This window comes from Vipera ursinii, assembly GCF_947247035.1.
Source record: "Vipera ursinii genome assembly, chromosome: 2".
NCBI classification, from domain to species: Eukaryota; Metazoa; Chordata; class Lepidosauria; order Squamata; family Viperidae; genus Vipera; species Vipera ursinii.
This window is the reverse complement of record NC_139513.1, coordinates 231,489,264-231,510,564: the sequence shown is the minus strand read 5'-3', so window position 1 is coordinate 231,510,564 and position 21,301 is coordinate 231,489,264. Positions and strand designations below refer to the sequence as shown.

At 38.4% G+C, this 21,301-nt stretch overlaps 1 protein-coding gene across 1 annotated transcript in view; it reads left to right on the top strand.

Annotated features, from left to right (window-relative positions):
* Positions 1-2,509: 2,509 nt before the first annotated feature.
* Positions 2,510-21,301, top strand: part of KIF27 (kinesin family member 27) — a 40,813-nt gene continuing 22,021 nt past the window's right edge. Inside the window, exons 1-8 of the mRNA XM_083355852.1 lie at positions 2,510-2,681; positions 4,176-4,581; positions 8,834-9,034; positions 13,258-14,231; positions 17,086-17,229; positions 17,471-17,671; positions 19,244-19,419; positions 20,778-20,911. Coding sequence (XP_083211978.1) covers positions 4,284-4,581; positions 8,834-9,034; positions 13,258-14,231; positions 17,086-17,229; positions 17,471-17,671; positions 19,244-19,419; positions 20,778-20,911 — 2,128 coding nt within the window. The 5' untranslated portion in view covers positions 2,510-2,681; positions 4,176-4,283. The remainder of the gene's footprint in view (positions 2,682-4,175; positions 4,582-8,833; positions 9,035-13,257; positions 14,232-17,085; positions 17,230-17,470; positions 17,672-19,243; positions 19,420-20,777; positions 20,912-21,301) is intronic.

Genomic DNA, 21,301 nt, shown 5'->3' with positions numbered 1-21,301 from the left:
CATATAAATAGAGAATACAAAAATTAAAAAAGAATTAAATAATCACCCAGATAAAACAATAACAATATAAAAACCCATTAAAAACCCTAACATCCCCCATCAGGCCAGGCCAGCTTGTTCAAAAAAATGGGTCTTCAGACCGCGTCGGAAGGAGCGAAGGTCCGGTGCCATCCGGAGCTCGACCGGCAACTGGTTCCATCAGCCGGAGCGCCCACAGAGAAGGCCCTCCCCCTGGGGGCCACCAGCCGACATTCTCTGACCAGAGGCACCCTGAGGAGGCCCTCTCTGTGGGAATGCACAGGGCGGAGGGAAGTTGACGCCGGCAGCAGGTGGTCCCCGAGGTACTCCGGACCCATGCCATGTAGGGACTTAAAGACCATTACCAGAACCTTGAATCTCACCCGGAAGATAACTGGTAACCAATGCAGCTCGCGGAGCAAAGGTGTAACATGGGAGTACCGGGAAACTCCCAAGACAACTCTTGCGGCCGCATTCTGTACCAGTTGGAGCCTCCGAGTGGTCTTCAAGGGAAGCCCCATGTAAAGAGCATTGCAGTAGTCCAGATGAGAGGTCACGAGCGCATGAGTGACCGTACACAGGGCATCCCGGTCCAGATAGGGCCGCAACTGGCGCACCAGGCTATCCTGGGCGAAAGCCCCCCTAGTCACGGCTACTATATGGTCTTCCAGAGTAAGCCGTGAATCTAGGAGGACTCCCAAGTTGCGAGCCCTATCTACGGGGGATAAAAACTCACCCCCCATAGAAAGAGATTCAAAAGACTAAGCAGTAACTGGATGAAAGACTACCAGGAAATCTTTGGATTATAAGATAAAATGGAGAATATATATATATATGTGTGTGTGTGTGTGTGTGTGTGTCTGTGTGTCTGTATTTAAACCTTAGAAGGTTCAACACATGGCTTTGTACAAACAATCACTGGGAGTTGACCTCAACACAAAGAACATTTTTTTTATCCTTTGGTTCTTCTGCATGCTGGTAACAGATATTGAAGTAGGCCCTTTCTATACAGACAGTCTGCAATTTACCACCATTGCTTTAGTGACTGAAGTTACAACGGCACCGCGAAAAATGACATATGATCATTTTTTACACTTATGAGTGTTACAGCATCCTCTGGTCATGTGATCAAAATTCAGATGCTTGGCAACTGTTTCATATTTATGACAGTTGCAGCATCCCAAGTTCATGTGATCACCTTTTGTGACCTTCTGACAAGCAAAGTCAATGGGGATGCCAATTCACTTAAGTTACTAACTTAACAACTGCAGTGATTTACTAAACACCTGTGACAAGGTAGGTCCTAAAATGGGGCAAAACCTCACGTACCAACAGAAATTTTGGGCTCTATTCTGGTCGTAAGTCAAGGACCTGTAGTCAAATCATGAATTCTTCCAGCTTATACAATTTCAGTCTTCATGCATCATGTAAAGAAGATAAACTATTCGTGAGCAAATAACCTTTCAATTGGGGGAAGACGGGGTGAGATGCCTGCCGCCCCTGCATCAACAAGAACAGTTAGGAATGATAACATCTGAAGATACCAACTCGAGGAGTTAGATGCTTCATTATTTATTTTATTTATTTTATTTTAATCCCATTTATATCCCGCCCTACTCCGAAGACTCAGGGCAGCTTACAATCTAAGCACAAATCAAATGTGCTTAGCAATTATCCTCTAGGATTCTTTTTTCACACACATACCACTTATGCTTGTAATCCAATAGCAATGGAATTAAGGGAAGCACTTCAGTGTAAATTAAGTTCATTTTCGGTCCCTTTGCTAAAAGCAGGGGTGTCCAGCCTCGGCAACTATAAGACCTAAGGACTTTAACTCCAGCATGGGAATTCTGGGAGTTGAAGTCGACAAATCTTAAAGTTGCCAAGGCTGGACGCTTCTTTTCCCCCCCCAACCCTTTAAAGCAGGGGTCTTCAAACTTGGCCCTTTTATGACTTGTGGACTTCAACTCCCAGAATTCCTCAGCCAGCAAAGCTGGCTGAGGAATTCTGGGAGTTGAAGTCCACAAGTCATAAAAGGGCCAAGTTTGAAGACCCCTGCTTTAGACTAAAGTACAAATCGTAGTTAAAAATCTGAATATGTGCTACAGCAACTGAAAGCAGCGCAGTGTAAATCATGAGATTAAGAGTTATGGTAATCTATATCTGACCAACTAGGTATGTTAAGAGAAACCCACATTTCAGATAGGACACATTTAGTTTTAAGCTATTTTGGACATCAAGTGTACTCCCATTCTGGGAGTTGAAGTCCACAAGTCATAAAAGGGCCAAGTTTGAAGACCCCTGCTTTAAAGCAAAAAAGGAGCAGGCGTTTCACTCCCCCCCCCCTCTCAGCTTTCGGAAACGCTTCCCGACAAGGCGGATGGTAACTCCAGCGCGCCTGCGCCGACAGAGCGCGCTACCCTCGGCGGCCTATCAGACGAGGCGAAGGCGGCGGCGCCGCCGGGGTCGGGCAAGACGCTGGTTCTGTCAGCGTTTCGTAGTTGCCTGGTGAACGAGTGTAAACAAAAGGCGGAAGCGGCGGCGGCGGTCCGGGTGGTACTGCCGCTTTTGTGTGTGTGTGTGTGTGTGTGTGTGTGTGTGTGTGTGGCAGTCCCTCTAGATCTTGAAGTAGGAGTTTTATGGTCCGCCGCAAGCTCGGCAAGGTAGGTGCTGCCTGACGGGGCTGGTCCCTCCGCGAGCGAGTCCGTTTGGATCTTAGCTCGAAGGCTAACGTGGCTAGCGCAAGCTAAGCGGAAGCGCTCGGGAGGGAAGGCGCCTAGGCTGAGTTTGAGCGTGTCAAGAGAGATCGGGTGGGAAGGGACGGTGGCGAGGATGCGTAAAAACCGGTTTTAAAAAACTCTTTCTTATGCGGTAGCCGCGTCTGTTATAATTTATGGCGCGTACTTGAATATAACGTTCTTTAATGGTAATTTTTTTAAAGAAAAAAAATACTCCTGTACACAGAGGGGGGAAAAATAGCCGAAAATGGCATCACAGAAGGAGTTTCCACTATTTTAGTGATTAGTTTTAAGTAACGGAAATGCCTGACTTTAGACTAAAGTACAAATCGTAGTTAAAAATCTGAATATGTGCTACAGCAACTGAAAGCAGCACAGTGTAAATCATGAGATTAAGAGTTGTTGTTAGTTGCGAAGTCGTGTCCAACCCATCGCGATCCTATGGACAATGTTCCTCCAGGCCTTCCTGCCCTCTACCATCTTCTGGAGTCCATTTAAGCTCACGCCTACTGCTTCAGTGACTCCATCCAGCCACCTCATTCTCTGTCGTCCCCTTCTTCTAGTGACCTCAATCTTTCCCAGCATTAGGCTCTTCTCCAGTGAATCCTTCCTCCTCATTAGGTGGCCAAAGTATTTGAGTTTTAGCTTCAGGATCTGGCCTTCCAAAGAGCAGTCAGGGTTGATCTCCTCTAGGACTGACCGGTTTGATCGCCTTGCAGTCCAAGGGACTCGCAGGAGTCTTCTCCAGCACCAGAGTTCAAAGGCTTCAATTCTTTGGCGCTCAGCCTTTCTTATGGTCCAGCTTTCACTGCCATACATTGCAACTGGGAAGACCATAGCCTTGACTATACACACTTTTGTTGACAGGGTGATGTCTCTGCTTTTTAGTGTGCTGTCTAGATTTGCCATGGCTTTCCTCCCAAGGAGCAAGCGTCTTTTAATTTCTTGGCTGCAGTCCCCATCTGCAGTGATCTTGGAGCCCAGGAAAATAAAATTTGTCACTACCTCCATTTCTTCCCCATCTATTTGCCAGGAATTGAGAGGGCCGGATGCCATGATCTTGGTTTTCTTAATGTTTAGTTTCAACCCAACTTTTGCACTCTCCTTCTTCACTCGCAACAAGAGGCTCTTTAGATTAAGAGTTATGGTAATCTATATCTGACCAACTAGGTATGTTAAGAGAAACCCACATTTCAGATGGGACACATTTAGTTTTAAGCTATTTTGGACATCAAGTGTACTCCCATAGTTTAATTAGCCATTCTTCTTGAACAAGAAACATATTATTCTTTCAGCAGTTACTAAATACAAAGCTAATTCAGCAGTAAGCTTTGGTTGAAGAACAAAATGTTCCAAGATTTAGAATTTTTTTATTTCAAGGAAAGTAATCTCTAAAATGTTATTTTTTGCTTCCTATAGGATATCTTTTATTATCTAATGTAGAAGACTGACAATAATATGAAGAAAGAATTAAAGAAAAGTTTTGTACATTAAAATTAACAAATGCACATGCTCATATAAGCTGCAATGGAAGAAATTCCTGTTAAAGTGGCAATACGAATAAGGCCTTTGCTCTCCAAAGAAATACTTCACAATCATCAAGTATGTGTGAGATTAATCTCAAATACTCAGCAAATTATCATTGGAAAAGACCGTGTCTTCACTTTTGACTTTGTTTTTGGCAAGCATTCAACCCAAGATGAAGTATATACAACATGTATTAAGCCATTGGTGGCATCTTTGATAGAAGGATATAATGCTACAGTTTTTGCCTATGGACAGACAGGCTCTGGAAAGACTTATACTATTGGAGGAGGTCACATTGGTATGTTCTGAAAAAAGTTATTATTTAACTGTATGGTCAAAAAATCACTGTAAAAGGAATAGTAAGAGCAATATTTTCACAAACTGAATATTTCCTGATAATTGCTATCCCTGACTCTTCATTTTAGAACACGTTGTGACTAAAGGTTGGGTAATTCTATTTAAAATAGTTTAAAATGCAATGTGAGGATTACAGTAGTGTAACATTTCCAAACTATTGGTCTAAAATATTTTAGCTTAAATGAACAAAAGCCATAGTATTATAATGTGGCATATTTCATTCTAGTTTTCTGTCATATGATCAAAATTCAGCTGCTTGGCAACTGGTTCATATTTATCACCGTTGCTGTGTCCCAAGGTCATGTGATCACCTTTTGTGACCTTACAAGCAAAGTCAATGGAGAAGCCAAATTCATTTAACAACCAGGTTACTAACTTATCAACTAAAGTGATTCACTTACCAGCTGAGGGAAGATCGTAAAATGGGGCAAAACTCACTAACAAATGTCTCAACAGAAATTTTGGGCTCAATTGTGGTCATTAAGTTGAGGACTACCTGTATACTAGATGAAATACTGCTAATCTGAACAATGAGTTTAACATAGTCCCATTTCCAAGCAAGTGGCTTTTTGGTGTAAAATAAATTTTAATATAGGGTGCTTAATTAAATTCATATAGTTACCAAATAATGTGAAGTACAAGCCTTTTTTTTCTCCTTTCCCCTTTTTTGCTTTTACATGGTTACGTGGATCTATCTTTGGAATATGACAAACAGTGATGATATCAATATTAAATTTTTTATATCTTTATAGAGATGTCTATTTCTTAAGACAATATAATGTGTTTTAACATTTAAATTTTATAATTATAAACTCTTAATTTATTGATATTTTAGTCTTATCCAGCATGTCTCCTTTTTATGTAGCTATTAATTTTAAATATTCTAATAAATTATAACAAAAAAAACTTCACAAAACATGAAATTGAAGCTCTTTTTAATCAAACTATGAATTTACATATGCTTTGTTTGTTTCATGAATAAACTACAGTTTGCAAAATTAGAACAAGGCACACTATAGCTTAATACTGTACAAAGTGTGACTTATGGTTTGCCATCGTGGCCACCACAGCCACTGGAAGGCGAGCTCCGCCTTTCACATTTGGTTTCGCTCCACTGGCAGATCCTGGAAAGAGTCAAAAGTCACCCTATAGGGGTGACGAGCAAGGAGGGGACCCTCACTTGATCGTGGGAGGGCAGCAGCCCTTCCGCTCAATATGGGGTAGCCCTCCAAACCAGCAGAGGAAAGACCGGCCATAGTAATATGGTCCATCACTAGGCTGCAGACAGCCGAAGTCAAACTTACCACCAAGCACTTTGAAAGTAACATGGATGAAACTGGGTGAGATCCGATCTTCTCTTTACCCTAAGTACTTTCTTTTCCTTTGTAAAAGCTGCTTGAAGTATCTTTCCCTCTGTGAGGAGAGAGGGAAGGGAATTTATCCCACCCTCTAAGAATAGTGGCGACTGACCAGCCAGGGGAATTAAAGCACTAAAAGAACAACTTTAATCTAATTGGATTTATATATTCCTGAAATTTGGGGACCAAAAATTTTCCTATTTTTATTTGAGACTTTTACTTTTACCTACAAAAAAGAAATAAAATTGGAAAAAGGATTATAAAAATTTTGGACTTAAAAAACCGTAAACGGCATCGGTGATATCTTGTGGTGACGTTTAGTGTTACAACTTGTTATTTACTAAAAGACACTTGGCTTGAAGCCCAGACCTTAGATAAGACTCTTCTGACCTTGGCACCACCTGTGAGAAACTCAGCTGTAAGAGAACAGCTGGGCGGCATAACTGGCCTACTTGAACTGTGAATGTAAATCTTTACTGACTTTCAGAGTTATATGTGGGGAATTGCTTTCCTATCTCTCTATTTTAGGAATATTGGTTACTATATGAGATGATGAAATACCTTGGACTATAAAATCTTACTTGACAAACTATTTCTACTATAAAGACTATTTATAAACACGTGAAAGAGATGGGTGAAGACCAGGAAAAGATCCTTTCCATGTTGAAAGCAATACATGAAACCATTCTTTCAGCTTGTGATAAAATAAGACCTAACATAAAAGATCAAGACGCCAGCTTAGATATACAAACCCGAACTTTGACTACAACCAAAGAACTAACAATGCAGAAGATAACAGAAGAAGTGGAACAATCAAATATTAAGATAGAGGACTCAATTGACCAACAAATACAGTTAATGGAAAATCCAGAAAAGGGAGTGACAACACTGAAAATGGAAAAGACTTTCTATGTAAATCAGAAGAAATTTAAGAAAGAAGAAAGAACAGATTGAATGGAAGATAAACATATCAGGGCAATCATGGGGAAATAGAATAATGGGAGACAATGAATATAAATGGGCTATTCCTTAAAAAAATGGTAATTAAATGGTCTCCTTTATTTCAAATAACATATATAATAATAGAGGGAGATCTATTTGACGATCTAAAAGCACTAATATGGAAGCCTAGCTGGCAAAGGAAGAAAGCCAGAATAAGGCTGAAGAAAATTGGGGTTTTGATTTATTAGAGGGGATTTCATATTATTAATTAAAGGGAGAAGTTGAGATAAGGGGAATTCTGGTCATTAGATTTAAAATATTTGGAAATTAGTTGAAAACAAGGATTTTATCTGTTTAATATTTAAAAATTAGACCTAAAATATTATGAATATGTTTGATTTATTGAATAACCCAGGTAATATATATAATGGTTTTGATTTATTAAAGGGGGTATTGTATTATTAAGTAGATGATTTAATATGGTGGGAAATAGATAACTTTTAGGAAATAGAACAAGATTATATTTAAATAGATAAAATGTGTTTTTTGGATATTAGATTCTGTTATGAATTGAGATAAGGGAAATCTTGGTTACCTAAAGCCTGAAAATTATAAATATCAAAGGTTAAATTGGAATATTGATGGGAAACTAAAAATTGGGAAAAAATTAATAACAGAATATGGATTGTTTATGAAGATTGAATGTAAAAAATAATTAAGATATGTATAAGCTAAAATTTATTGATAAAGTTTTTACTGAGTTGATATAATAAGAACTGTATTAGCTTAAATACGAGGCAGTAAATGTTGAAGGGAAAAAAAGAGGAAATATTTGAGGTTGTAACTTGAGATTTGTACTAAAGATTTTGTTATCGAACTATTGATTAACCCAGTCACCACGTTGCTTTTTAAATACTTAAATATAAAATTGGAAAATTAATGAAATATTAAAAAACTGTGCAAAGTGTGAATCCTATCCTAAACAGTTATATTTAAGTAGGCCCATTGCCAATTATTTTGAATACAGGAAAGCTGGTGGTCGAGACAGGACTATGGAGGTAGGCACTGGCTATGGTATCTTCCTCATCTGCTGACTGTACAAATTCATTTTACAAGAAATACCTTTCTGTAAACGAAAGATTTATTCTAACCTAGAATATATTTACACTGTGTTTGTTGGCATTTTGCCTCTAGAATACAATTTTGGTTATGGTGATATTTATACCAATTAATGCAAATGCTGAAGAAAGAAGGCCACCAATATAAATGGGTATTCTACATGTTCTTCTTAGCTATTTTTACATATGTCAGACAAAATGGTAGATAAAGGAACTGCAGTGTTATTTTAAAATACTGGTGACATTTTCCTTGCGTATACCTTTCCTAAAACTTTACACATGACTATAACACTAGGGGTGGTAACCAGCATCATACTGTAGCTATGAAGTACATTTCTATCCCTCATAGTCAAGGACTAAGGGAGAAGGGGAGAACCCTCCCAAACAGGAGCCATATCCTCTCCTTCAAACCATACCATAAATAAGCCATAGTCCAGAGTTCCTCATCCCAATTTTCTGAAGTGTCTGTGGTGTTCTGGGAACTATCAGAAGGAGAAAGGAAAGTAGGTTTCTCTAACCCTTTCCCCCCGGTGTGACATTGAATATTTTCCTAGGTTTGTTTGGTTATTGCTTAGTAGTTCCCCCCCCCCTGTATTTTTATCTCTGCTGGTATGACTGATTTATATGACCCTGATAACTGAATGTGTCATATATGTAGCATATTGAGCTAAAAGACATTCAGATTCCTTTTACTTCATTTTCAGTATTGCTATGATATTTGGGAGTCTGCATATTTCGGCTCTGTGTTTGGATTACGTTTCTTTTCTCATTTTAGCATCAGTTGCAGAAGAAGAGAGAGGTATTATTCCACGGGCAATTCAAGAAATATTTCAGATTATTTCTGAAAACCATAATACTGATTTTACCGTGAAAGTTTCGTACATAGAAGTCTATAAAGAAGAACTCAGAGATCTCCTGGAACTAGAGACCTCTATGAAAGATTTGCATATTAGAGAAGATGAAAAGGGCAATACAGGTAAAAATAAAAATTTCAACTAAATTTTTATTTGCTACCAATTTTGAAACATTTTTAAAATGTATGTTCATATTTTCTACAGATGTACCTCTAAGATAATGTTAAGTTCATTTTATTAAAGTTAAATTATTCACAGGAAATGTAACTTTCATTTTTATGCAAAGTAATTTGTACTTTAAATGTAATACTTTAGTAGTCTTTGTCAATGTTTATTAATTGGTGTCAGTCATAACTAAAATACCACCTTTCAGGAAAGTTAATCTTTTCCCATTGTTCTGCTTTAAAAAGATATCAAAAACCATAGATATTATTGTTTAGCTGAATATTTTTAGAATAACAATGCATGCGGTTTTTCAAATGTCCATTGCAGTGCTATGAGTATTTTTTTCTCCATTTAAAGTTTCTTTCCATTTGTTATCTCACTTAGAGGAACAGTGGATCATCATAAAATATGAAATTTTCTTTTCTTTTTAAATTTTTTTATTTAAAAAGTTTTACAACACATTTTGACTTTAATCCCCCCTCCCCCACCCCATCTAGCCCTCCCTATCCCTCTCCCCCATTCCCTCCTCCCCCCCCGACTTCCCAGAGCTAAATACAGGGTATAAAATCGAAAAACAAACATAAGCACCCCTATGTTATCAACAATAAACTATTAATTCTATCTCCCTCTAGCTCATATAAAATGAATACAAACAATATTAATATTACAAATAAAATAAAAAAGAAAAAGAGGAAAACAGAAAAAGAGCTTTACTCAAAATAGAATTTCTTAATCCCAGTCCTTATTCATATTAATTTCAAAAAAAGGAAAAAAAAACTTTCACCTGCTATTTACTTTCTCCCACCTTTCTCTAATTTCTAAACAAATTCTCAGTTACGCGCCAAAAGAGCCTATCTCTGTTAACCTTAATAATCTCCAACCAAACTAAACTATGATCAAAAATAGTTCTTGCATGTATCACGCCAAATGTCTCGCAGTTCCAGATCATCCTTGAGTTCAAATAAAAAGAATAAAAAAAAGGTTTAAGCAATCTCTAATACAACTTGTTGTTAATTAGGAGCTTGCGTACCCATTCTTAGTTCAACACATACTTTTAGTCCATAACCCTAATATACTTTTCTAGCAAGCAAATAACATCAATCTTAAATTGTGTTAAATATTAAAAAAACTTTCTTTCTCCTCTATGATAAATTTAATCCATTAACATTCTAATTTAAAAATTTAATCACCAATCTTAACGCTCCAAAGCTTTTGGAGCACGTCTGACATGACCCCCATAACTTCTTTGGACCGCGCCCCTCCCACAGCTTCACTGTAAGTACGCTTTGGAGATTCCATAACTTTCTGCTGGTCTTGCTCTTGCTCTCGTCTCGCTCTTCTTAGGGCAGCACGCGTCATCCTCTGGCCTCCTGCAACAACCGATGAGACTGTAACTTGATCCCCTCCAACACCATTGTTCTCTGTCCGTCTATCTTCAACATCTTGAAGCTTTCCCTCGCCGTATCCCTTTGCAGCTTCCAAAAATGATAGGGGGGTTGCTTTTAACACATTGCTATAAAAATCACGTGCCTGGGCCACAGTAACCAGATGATGTCTTTTACCTTCGTGCGTCACCACCAGTCCAACTGGAATCTCCCATCTAAAGTTAATATCACATTTCTTAAGTTCCTGTACTAGAAATGCAAAATCTTTCCTTCTCCTTAAAATCTTCGGAGGAATCTCTTTTAAAACCAAGACTTCTTGCTCAGCCACTACCAATTTGGTATCATAAGCAGCTTGAATGACTTCATCTCTAATTACTCTCTTTGTAAAATAGACCACCACATCTCTGGGTAACTTCCTCTGTCTTGCAATCCATGAATTTACACGAAAAATTTTGTCCATATTTCCCTCAATTTCAGATGCTGGCTGGCCCAATACCCCTTCCAGAGCCTCAGAAATCAGCTGCTTTAAATCTTCTTTACAATTCTCCTTTAAACCCCAGATTCTAATAGCATACTGCATCTGATGATACTGAACAAGACTCAATTCTCCATCCATTTTATCCCTTATATTTTCATTTTCTAATACCTTTGCTTCTAATATAGGGCTCGCAACTTGGGCGTCCTCCTGGATTCACGGCTCAATTTTGAAGATCACATTGGAGCCGTGACCAGGGGGGCTTTTGCACAGGTTCGCCTGGTGCGCCAGTTGCGTCCCTATCTGGACCGAGACGCCCTACGCACAGTCACTCATGCGCTTGTGACCTCCCGTTTGGACTACTGCAACGCTCTCTACATGGGGCTGCCCTTGAAGACCACTCGGAGGCTTCAACTGGTGCAGAATGCGGCCGCGCGAGTTGTAATGGGGGTTTCCCGATACTCCCATGTAACACCTCTACTCCGCGAGCTGCATTGGCTTCCGGTTGCCCTCCGGGTGAAATTCAAGGTGCTGGTTATCACCTATAAAGCCCTACATGGCCTGGGTCCGGGTTATTTGAGGGAACACCTGCTGCCGGCATCAAACGCCCTTCGCCCAGTGCGCTCCCACAGGGAGGGTCTGCTCAGGGTTCCGCCGGTGAGAGATTGCCGGCGGGTGACACCCAGGGATAGGGCCTTCTCAGTGGGAGCGCCTGCCCTCTGGAACCAGCTGCCGGTAGAGCTGAGGACTGCTCCCGACCTCCGATCATTCCGCCGGGGCCTGAAGACCTGGCTCTTTGAGCTCTCGGGCCCAGGCTGAGGAGAAAATTTTAATTGGGGTTTTAATCTACAGGGTGAATTTAATGCTTTTTTTAATTGGTTTTAACTTTTGTATGTTTCGATTTTAATTTCCTGTAAACCGCCCTGAGTCCTCAGGGAAAGGGCGGTATACAAATGCAAATATTAAATATAGTTCTTTTGACTGAGATCCTCCACTTTTACATCCAGCTGTTGCACACATTCAGCTACAGATTCAATCATAGACAACATGTCCTCCCTCATTGCTCTAAACTTCTCTTCCATCTTCTTCTCCAATTTCTCCATTTTCTCCTCCATTTTCTCCTCCAGCTTTTTCAACTTTTCATCCATCATATCAGACATCAATTGTGAATGCTTTCCAAGAGCATCTTGTAAATCCTTAAGCGTCAATGCCGGAGGAGGTGCAGGAGGAAGCAAAGCTTGCAATGAGGTCTGTTGCACCAGGGAAGACCCCGCACTCCGAAGAGCTTTAGAATTTTAGCCGCCATCTTCCCCCACTTTCACTTATTGCGCACTTTCACTTTAATGCTATAAAATCCATTGAGCTAGAGAGTAAAGATAAGAGTCCACATCACCTTGACCTCCTGTACCGCTCTGCCTGCATCTTGATAATCAAAAGTATTTCCTTTTGGCAGGGGTGGTTGCTAACGCCTGCCTCTGCTCCAAAAATCCCGGAGCAGGGGCGCTGCGCAGCTCGGAGCAACCCAGGCTTCGGGGGGGCTCAATCCTTCAGCCGCCCAAACTCTCAGCTCAGGTGGCCCCGGAGAGCTCAACCCCTACCTGGGGCCTCATCCCCTCCTCTTCTCCCAAGGAGGGGACTTCAAATCCATCTAAACAGCTGATCGGCGCTGTTTACGATGGAAAAACACAGCTGCGGAGCGGACAGCCTGAAAACGGCTGTCTTCGGCGTCGCGTCGCCACCGGAAGTCAAAATATGAAATTTTCATACAGCTATATACATGTATCGGCACATCCAAAAATACTCCCTACTTTACCTTCTATTGACTCTGCAACTATTTTTTTATGCAACTAAATATAGTTAAAAATTTTGGAAGAATACTAGGTTAGATCATCAATTTGACCAGCTCATTAAGTGGTTATACTGACAGTCAGTGACTTTCCAAGATTTCTGACAGATTTTTTTCCCAGTTCTACCTAAGATAGCAGACATTGAATGGGACTTTTTGCTTGCAAAGAATTTGTACTACCACTCAACTATTAGTTTATAATCTACAAATCTACAACTGTATGTATGTTATACTACATACAAATACTAGTTCTTAAATGCAAGTATGTAAGAGGCAAAGCACCTTTGTGATATCACAACATACATTTTGATGGAAGCTTCTTTTGCACACATCCATGGTTGCTTATTTTATATTGTATTTTATATGAACTCTTTCTTGCTTGAAAAATAACTTGATTGCCTATATATATATTTGTTAAAAACTTAATCTGAATTTTTGTGAAAATGTTACTATTTATAACCTTTATTGTTTAAGTAATTGTTGGTGCCAAAGACTGCCAAGTGGAAAGTACAGAAGAAGTGATGAGCCTGTTGGAAACGGGGAATGCTGCTAGACATACAGGGACAACCCAAATGAATGAGCATTCCAGCCGATCCCATGCTGTTTTTACCATCAGTGTCTGTCAACAACAACAACCACCTTTGCAGAAGGACACACGGTGTGCAGAAAATTCTCCCCAAAGTTCAGGACAGCAGATTGCTTCTAAGTTTCACTTTGTAGATCTTGCGGGATCAGAAAGAGTTACAAAAACTGGCAACACTGGTGAAAGATTCAAAGAATCAATTCAGATCAACAGTGGTTTACTAGCTCTGGGAAATGTGATAAGTGCACTTGGAGACCCAAAGAGAAAAAATGCACACATTCCATATAGGGATACTAAAATCACACGTATCCTTAAAGACTCTTTAGGAGGCAATGCAAAGACTGTCATGATAACATGTATTAGTCCATCTTCTTCTGATTTTGATGAATCATTAAATTCCATCAAGTATGCAAATAGAGCAAAAAATATTAGGAACAAACCTATTGTCAACTATAACCCAGACTGGGATCGTATAGATGAAATGGAGCTTGCCATTAAGTTGCTTCGGGAAGCCTTGCAAAACCAACAAACTAATGGACAGTCCTCTGGTAGTCAAGGGTCACAGGATTTATGCCAAGACAAAAATAGAATCCGCTGTCTGGAACAGCAGCTTGCTCAATTTCAAATCGAAAGTTTTAATTTGCGAAATTGCATTGAAGAAGCTTATTTATTTCTTGTTGATTTTAAAAACATTGCCAACCTATCAAAAAATCAACTTGAAAAACTGCAAGAATGGATCCGTGTCGCTCAGGAACTTAGGAGAGAGGCATCAATTCCCCAGATGAACAGTGGAACAGTAGCCAACCAAGAAGGACCATATCATATCACGATTCTTCAACTTAAAAGAGAGCTGAAGAAATATCAGGTACTTACTGTACATTTAATGTAAAGGCCAATAAAAAGATTATATACAAAGTGTTGTCTGCACATTAAGGCAATTTTGTTCAAATGAGTTTACCTTGCCTCCCATTCCAACATGTCAGCTTGATCAGTCCTATGGGATAATTTGAGCGGCATGTTAAACAAGCAGGAGAACAATACATCAATTTAGTACAGCTTAGTATTAAACTTAGTATTTAGTACAACTTAGTATTTATTTGGAAATGGTTCAGTATGTAATCATTAATGCAGCAGAAGAGATCTTCACTCAGGGAATTATGGATTTCTTTCAAAGGTCAGGGTTTTGGCAGGTCATCCCCAGCCTGAGAAGTCTTTCAGCTTATCCTTTGGAACTTGTCTAGCTGCTTTTTCTAACACAGATCATTTGTCATTTTTTACTATGTTTTTAAGCTGACAAATAATGAGGCATTATTTTAAAACTTCAGGGGTTCTGTTATCTTTCTCTTGGCTAATATTTCATTTTCATTTCAGCATGAACTCTTTCTCCATACAATTCCTTTGTTTGCAATTTTTCCTGTCTCTTTCTCCTTGCTCTATGACTCAATCAATATACATAGAATTTATAAAATCCAACATCCAGAGGCATGATTTTTTCTTCTCATATGTTAGCTATAAACAAATAAGTGTCCTTTGGGTATTAAAAATGGCTCTTTTATTTCGATATCCTGCTTATCAGAGAAATAATGTTCTGCACTTTAATTAAATTATTGGATAGGCCTAGTGGGAGATAAGCTTGAAATAGTCATGGGTGAATCTTAAATTAGCAGAAGTTATACAATAGGCCTTTTTTCCTTCTTAGATTTCTGAAATGTCATTATGCATAATCAGGGGAACCTGCTGAACATTATGAATTTTGTTTTAAGTTTCTTGTAAAAGTAAGGAATTTCTTCAAATCTAGAATTTTGTATTTCTTATCCAAAGCTCCGGATTTTACTAGTTCAGTACTTTTGCCTTCCATTTTCACAACACTGAAAATGTATGAAATTATTAGCTACATACGTATAATAGGAAATAGGAAATGTACTTCTTGATCACTAGAAATTTCTTCTAATAAATGTTAAAGTTGCTTTGTCTTTTTTCCCTTTTTAATACAAATTTGACTGTATGGGAAAACTGCATGTGTAGCTTTAGAATGGGATGTGTGATAAAGCCTATCAGATAGTCTGTGAATCAGAATCTAGCTTGTACAGAACAACATAAGTGTACTTGGATTTTACTGGTTGCGCTTGTGGCTTGCTGGCCAACATGCGCCAAGACTGATTCATGCTATCTTTATCATTAGCATATGATGCTACATCTAGCAAGGGTATGACTAAGGATGGTAATAGTGGCATGGCAAACTCTCAGATATATATTTCATCAGGATGAAATGTTCAACCAAAACTATAATGTTGTTGAACACATTGGATTCCCTGGAGTGGTAGGGTTTAAATATTCATATGATACATTCTACATTTTATCTGGCTCCTGAGAACTCTGTAACAGTGTAACAATCTTACTTTAATACAAACCTTGCCTGACTACTTGGCTTTTGCAGAGCAAAAACTAGCCTGAAAACCAATCAGCCATTTTCTGGTTGAAACATTTGCTTCCTACCTGACATGTACATGTAATTCTAGGCTTATGTCCATTTGTTTAGTGATCAAAGTTATGGTGACTCTGGAAAAAATAGATGTACAACTTGTCCTCCAGGTTTGTGTCCTTACAACACCCCTCCCAGTCATAGAAATCCCAGTTCAGTTATTCACAATGAGTTGCAGTTATATGTTCACCATTTGTGACCTTCCTTGCTGGCTTTGCAAGCCAGGTCGATGGGGAAGCTGGTAGAGAAGGTCACAAGTTGATCCTGCTTTTTGTCCCATCTGCAGCACTCCTCCTGCTTGCACGTGGCCTGCACCAGCCCATGTTAATCTTCCCCCAGCTCACACACAGTCTACACCGGCTATCCCCTTGTTTCTCCTCTAGCATCCCCAAGCTCCTTATCTGAGACCTCCACCTCTTCCCATGCCTCTTGGGAGTTATGACAGCAAAGAGGAATGCCAGTTCTATTTCTCATCATAGCTCCATTGATACAAAATTAGATTTAGTAAATTAGATTTAGCTGTAGCTCCTTTTAATAGCCAAGTGGACTATAACTGAAGAAAGTAATTAAATCAATTAAAAATTAATTTGTTCTTTGGGTTATTTACTTTTTTTCATTTTTCCTTCTATTTGCCAGTTTCCAGATGGCAGATGTTCTGTTCAGTACCAAGCATTGTAGTGACACAAGAAAATAGACTTTAATTCTCCTCATTTCTGCTGCTACAAGGAAAGATGTTTAGGAAGATTATTATGTAAGATGAAAGAGAACTTTTCCATTAGTAACTTTCTGAACAACTGTTATTAATACTACACCATTCACTATTAGAACTCAGTTTCCTTTCCAGTCAGGGTAGTTCTCTTTTTAGCTATCTCAAATTGTACATGAAATGTAAGGAATGTTTTTCAAAGTAATGTTATTATTTGCAGGAATGATTTTAAGGAAACAACAGGTTGCTATTAGTACACATCATTTTCCCTATTGGATCAAAATGTAAAAAGTGGCAAAAACTTTTTTTTTACTAATTTTACTAATTTCTTCATTGGTTTAAATGAAATACACGGTTGTTTGAGACAATACGTGTTTATAATTTTTGCATATTATACTTGGGTTATATACAATAAAATATATACAATTAATGCAGTACAGTACTTACAGCAGAGTTAGTTTAGAGAACAGTTTAGAGAACTTTCCATTTCATATGTTCAGTCATTTATTCTATTCTCTCTTTATTACCTAGCAGGCTCTTGCAACAGATGCAGAAGTCTTCAGTGAAAAAGAACTGGAGATAAAAATATTGCAAGATCAGATACAAAAGCTGATACAAGAAAATCATGAATATCTGGAATCATTAAAGGAAGCACAAGATACAAATAGGTTACAGGTAATTTAGGTTTTCTGCAAGTTATTTAGGAAATATATATAAAATTATAGATGATAGCTTAATAACAAGGATAAGAACCCCCCAAAAAGAATATTACAACCATAAATGCAGTTTATCAAGATTTATTCCCATGTAAGTGCATATAAGATTACAATTTTAAATTTAAGTTGAATCCAAATTTCAGTGGCTTTAAGTTCTGCAATTGTGTAGTTTAATAAACGCAATTTTGTTTCATTTCAAGAATGAAAAAATGGTAGAGCAACGACTTATAATTAACCAGCTAAATGACAAATTGGAGAAAATGGCAAAAGCATCTGCCTCTAATGGTGCTTCTGGAGATGGACCAGCTGCAGTAATATCAACTAAAAGGCCCTATAGTGTCCCATTAACTAAAAGTTTGATGCAGATGAATAACATACCATTAAGATTGGATTCTCGAAAGGTATATATGAAAAAATATTCTTTTTATTTATGTTTATTATTTACAAATTATTAATTATAGTTGAAGGGAACTGTGGTAACATGAACATCTGCAGGTGTATCAATTGAGGAAAGAAATGTGTAATGAATAATTTCTTCCATCCCATTTAAAGATGGCAAATAGAGTGCATTTATTTCTTCCATTTACATTTGATATTTCCCCCATATTTGTTCCACCTTTGACAGCACAGCTGGGTTCTTTGTTCTGTTCTGTTCCAATATTTTTAAAGGTTGCCCATTCCTGATATGCCTGCATTGGACATAGCAGTGTTGGGAACTGGCCTGAATAGTCTCTTGAATGTCACAAAAAAAGAATATCACTGTGGTTTAGATATTGTAAGATGAAGATCTCTGCCATAGGCTGATAAGAGATATAAACTCAATCCCAGAGGTTTATGGTACTGACATGATTCTCCTTGATCTCTCAACAGTTTTTGATACCGTTAATTGGGGTATCATTCTGAACTGGAGTGGAGGATGCTGTGCTATATTTGGTTTTTTCTATGCAAATAATTCTAGTTGGTGTTGGCAGGGAGAAAGGTGCGGCCTATGGCTACTCATCTGGAGATACTTCAGGGTTCAATATTTTCAACCCTTCTGTTTAACATCTATAAGTTACTGTGTGAGGTCATTTGTTAGTTGTTGATGTTTTCCAATTGTACATTTCAATCCTGGGTGCCTGAGTGAGGCTGTCAGTGACTGAAGGCTGAGAATCTGGATGGAGAGATGCATTCAGTCTCAATCACAGCAAAACTAAGGGATTATGGCTACTTAGGGCTCCAAATCCTGGAAATTTTAGTCCTGGATGGAAAAGCACTTACAGCTGGTCCAGAATGCAGTGAGGTGGGTAGTAATGGATGCAACACTAATGCTCTGTGAGCTCAACAGGTTGCCATTTGGCTTCTAGGTACAATTCAAAATGCTGGTTTCCACCTATAAAGCCCTTCATGGTGTAGGGCCTGGCTATCTGACTATTATAGTATCTGTCTATCCTATATAATTGGACAATGCGGACATCTTCCAGGTCCAGTGATCAAATAGTTTCATCTAATGGGCCTTCGACTTTTACCTTCTCTGTTATGACTGCTCTATATTATAACATATCCCTTGGAAATTCATATCCCACCCCTACTTCATTTAAAAAGTCTCTGGAAATACTGCTTTCCCCCAGGCCTGGATTACAGTAGGTGGTTGGTAAATATCTTATGGATTTTTATTTAGTTAGTCTGAAAGTTTTCTCTTCTGGGTGTACATTGCTTTTTGTTTTATTGTTCTTACTATTTTTAATGTTGTACACTACCCAATCGTATGGAGCTGGGCAAATTTCTGATTTGACAAATAAATAAAAATAACTAATATAGTTCTGATTATTAGGACAAGCTAAGATGCGAACACAATAACTCATCCTAACTTCCTCCCCCCAAAAATGGGGATTTGATTCATAGAAAGTTATTTTGCCCTACATTATCCACTGAGTAATTTTTAAACAGAACCTGGATAAAAATATCTATTTTTTTTAAAACTTATTTAAAAGGTACACACAAGCCCTCCGATGTATTCCTTAAGTAAAGTTATAGCTGGATTTCAGACCCGTAATCAGATCATGTTGAATCACATAGAAGAGCAAGATGAAGTCCTTCATTATTGCTTTTCTGATCACAGTGATGATGATGAAAACAATGCCAAGACTAGAAGGAGACTCAGATTTAGGTATGTTTTTAATCATATATGACAGGGGTGTCAAACTCAATTTCATTGAGGGCCGCATCAGCATTGCGGTTGCCCTCAGGGGGCCGGGTGGGCGTGGCCTGGGTGGGCATCGCCTACTGGGTGGGTGTGGCTAGTGTGTATGGCCTACTAGGTGGGCGTGGCCAGCTCTACATTGTTCACATCAAGGGTGCCTATGGGGGCCTGGGCAGGAGTGGGACAGATCTGAGGGTCTCTGGCAGAAGGAGGGTCTCTGGGCCAGGGCCAAGGCAGTGGGGGCCGTTCCCTCACTGTTTCCAGAATGGCTTCGCAGGCCACATGAAACCACTTTGCGGGCCGCATCCGGCCCCCGGGCCTTGTGTTTGACATGTCTGATATATGACCTTAGAGCTTGTGATATTTAATGTGTATATCTGTTAGCTCATGTTATGAAAATATATTTAAATTTGAAACAATAATTTTATAGTAGATGGTAAGAAGCTGAACCAACAGTCCACAATGTTTTCCGTAACTTCTGGTGGAGGACTTTCAAAGGCCTTCTTTGTGCTGATCTGAGTAAAAGGAGGTTAATAGAGATGGTCCCTCAGTTTGTCAAATTCTAAGCTGGTTAGAGTTTTAAAGATAAACATTAGCACTTTAAATTTTGCTTAGTAGGCATATAGCAACCATTGCAGATCCTTCAGCACAGGATCTTTCTGATTTCTGTCCTCTATATCATTTAGTAGCCTAGCTATGACATTATTCCCCAATAATTGCAATTTTTGAATATTTACAAAGGTAGCCCATCTAAACTACATTGCAGTTTAGTTCCAGAATAGCTAATAGAAAGTTCTATTTCTGTAATATGCGATAGTCCTTATAAAACTGTGTCCTTGAATTCCTCAATAAACAAGATAGCAATTGCGCCAAAAGAAAATCGATATCACATTTTTATTTACTAGCAATACTCACAGCACTGTTTTGCTCATAAAACATTCTTTCACTGTAAAAATGCTTACAATTATAGGTAGTCCTCAACTTTATGACCGTGAGCCCAAAATTTATGTTGCTAAGTGAGACAGTTAAGTAAGTTTTGCCCCATTTTATGAACTTTCTTGTCATAGTTGTTAAGTGAATCATTGCAGTTAGTAAGTTAATAACACAGTTGTTAAGTGAATCTGGCTTCCCCATTGACTGTACTTGTCAGTTGCCAAGCATCCAAATTTTGATCTCGTGATTATGGGGATGTTACAACAGTCATAAGTGTGAAAAATTGTCATAAGTAATTTTTGCAATCCAAGGTCTACCTGTAATACCCTTGTGATCTCAAGCTGTATTTGTATGTCTTAATTTTTTTTTAAAAAAATGTCTGCTTTAATTAGACATTCCTTAAACCGTACATGGACACAGAAGCAGGCTCCTTCTACCTATATAACTAAAAGAAAAGAGGTACAACAAAATGCCAGTTCAGAAATTGGAAATCTTTCATCAACAGAAGCTGTTACAGATAAAGAAGGTAAATTGATATACCATTAGTGTCTTACGTAGTCCAAAAAACAAAATGGGAATGGGATTCTGGAAATATGGACTTGTATTCAAAGTAATACATAATTAATGATTGAGGATGACATTTGTATTATAATATTAACTTACCGTATTTTCCGGTGTATAAGACGACTGGGCGTATAAGACGACCCCCTACATTTCCTGTTAAATTATAGGGTTTGGGCTATACTCGCCGTATAAGACTACCCCTCTTCCAACGCACACAAAATAAAAATTTAAAAAATCAGATTTGATTTTAATATGGTAATTTTAATTCAAATGCTTATGACATGCAGGTGCTTAGTAGGAAAACTGTCACTTATAAACATAAGGGTGTTTGTCATCAAACATGTAAACATAA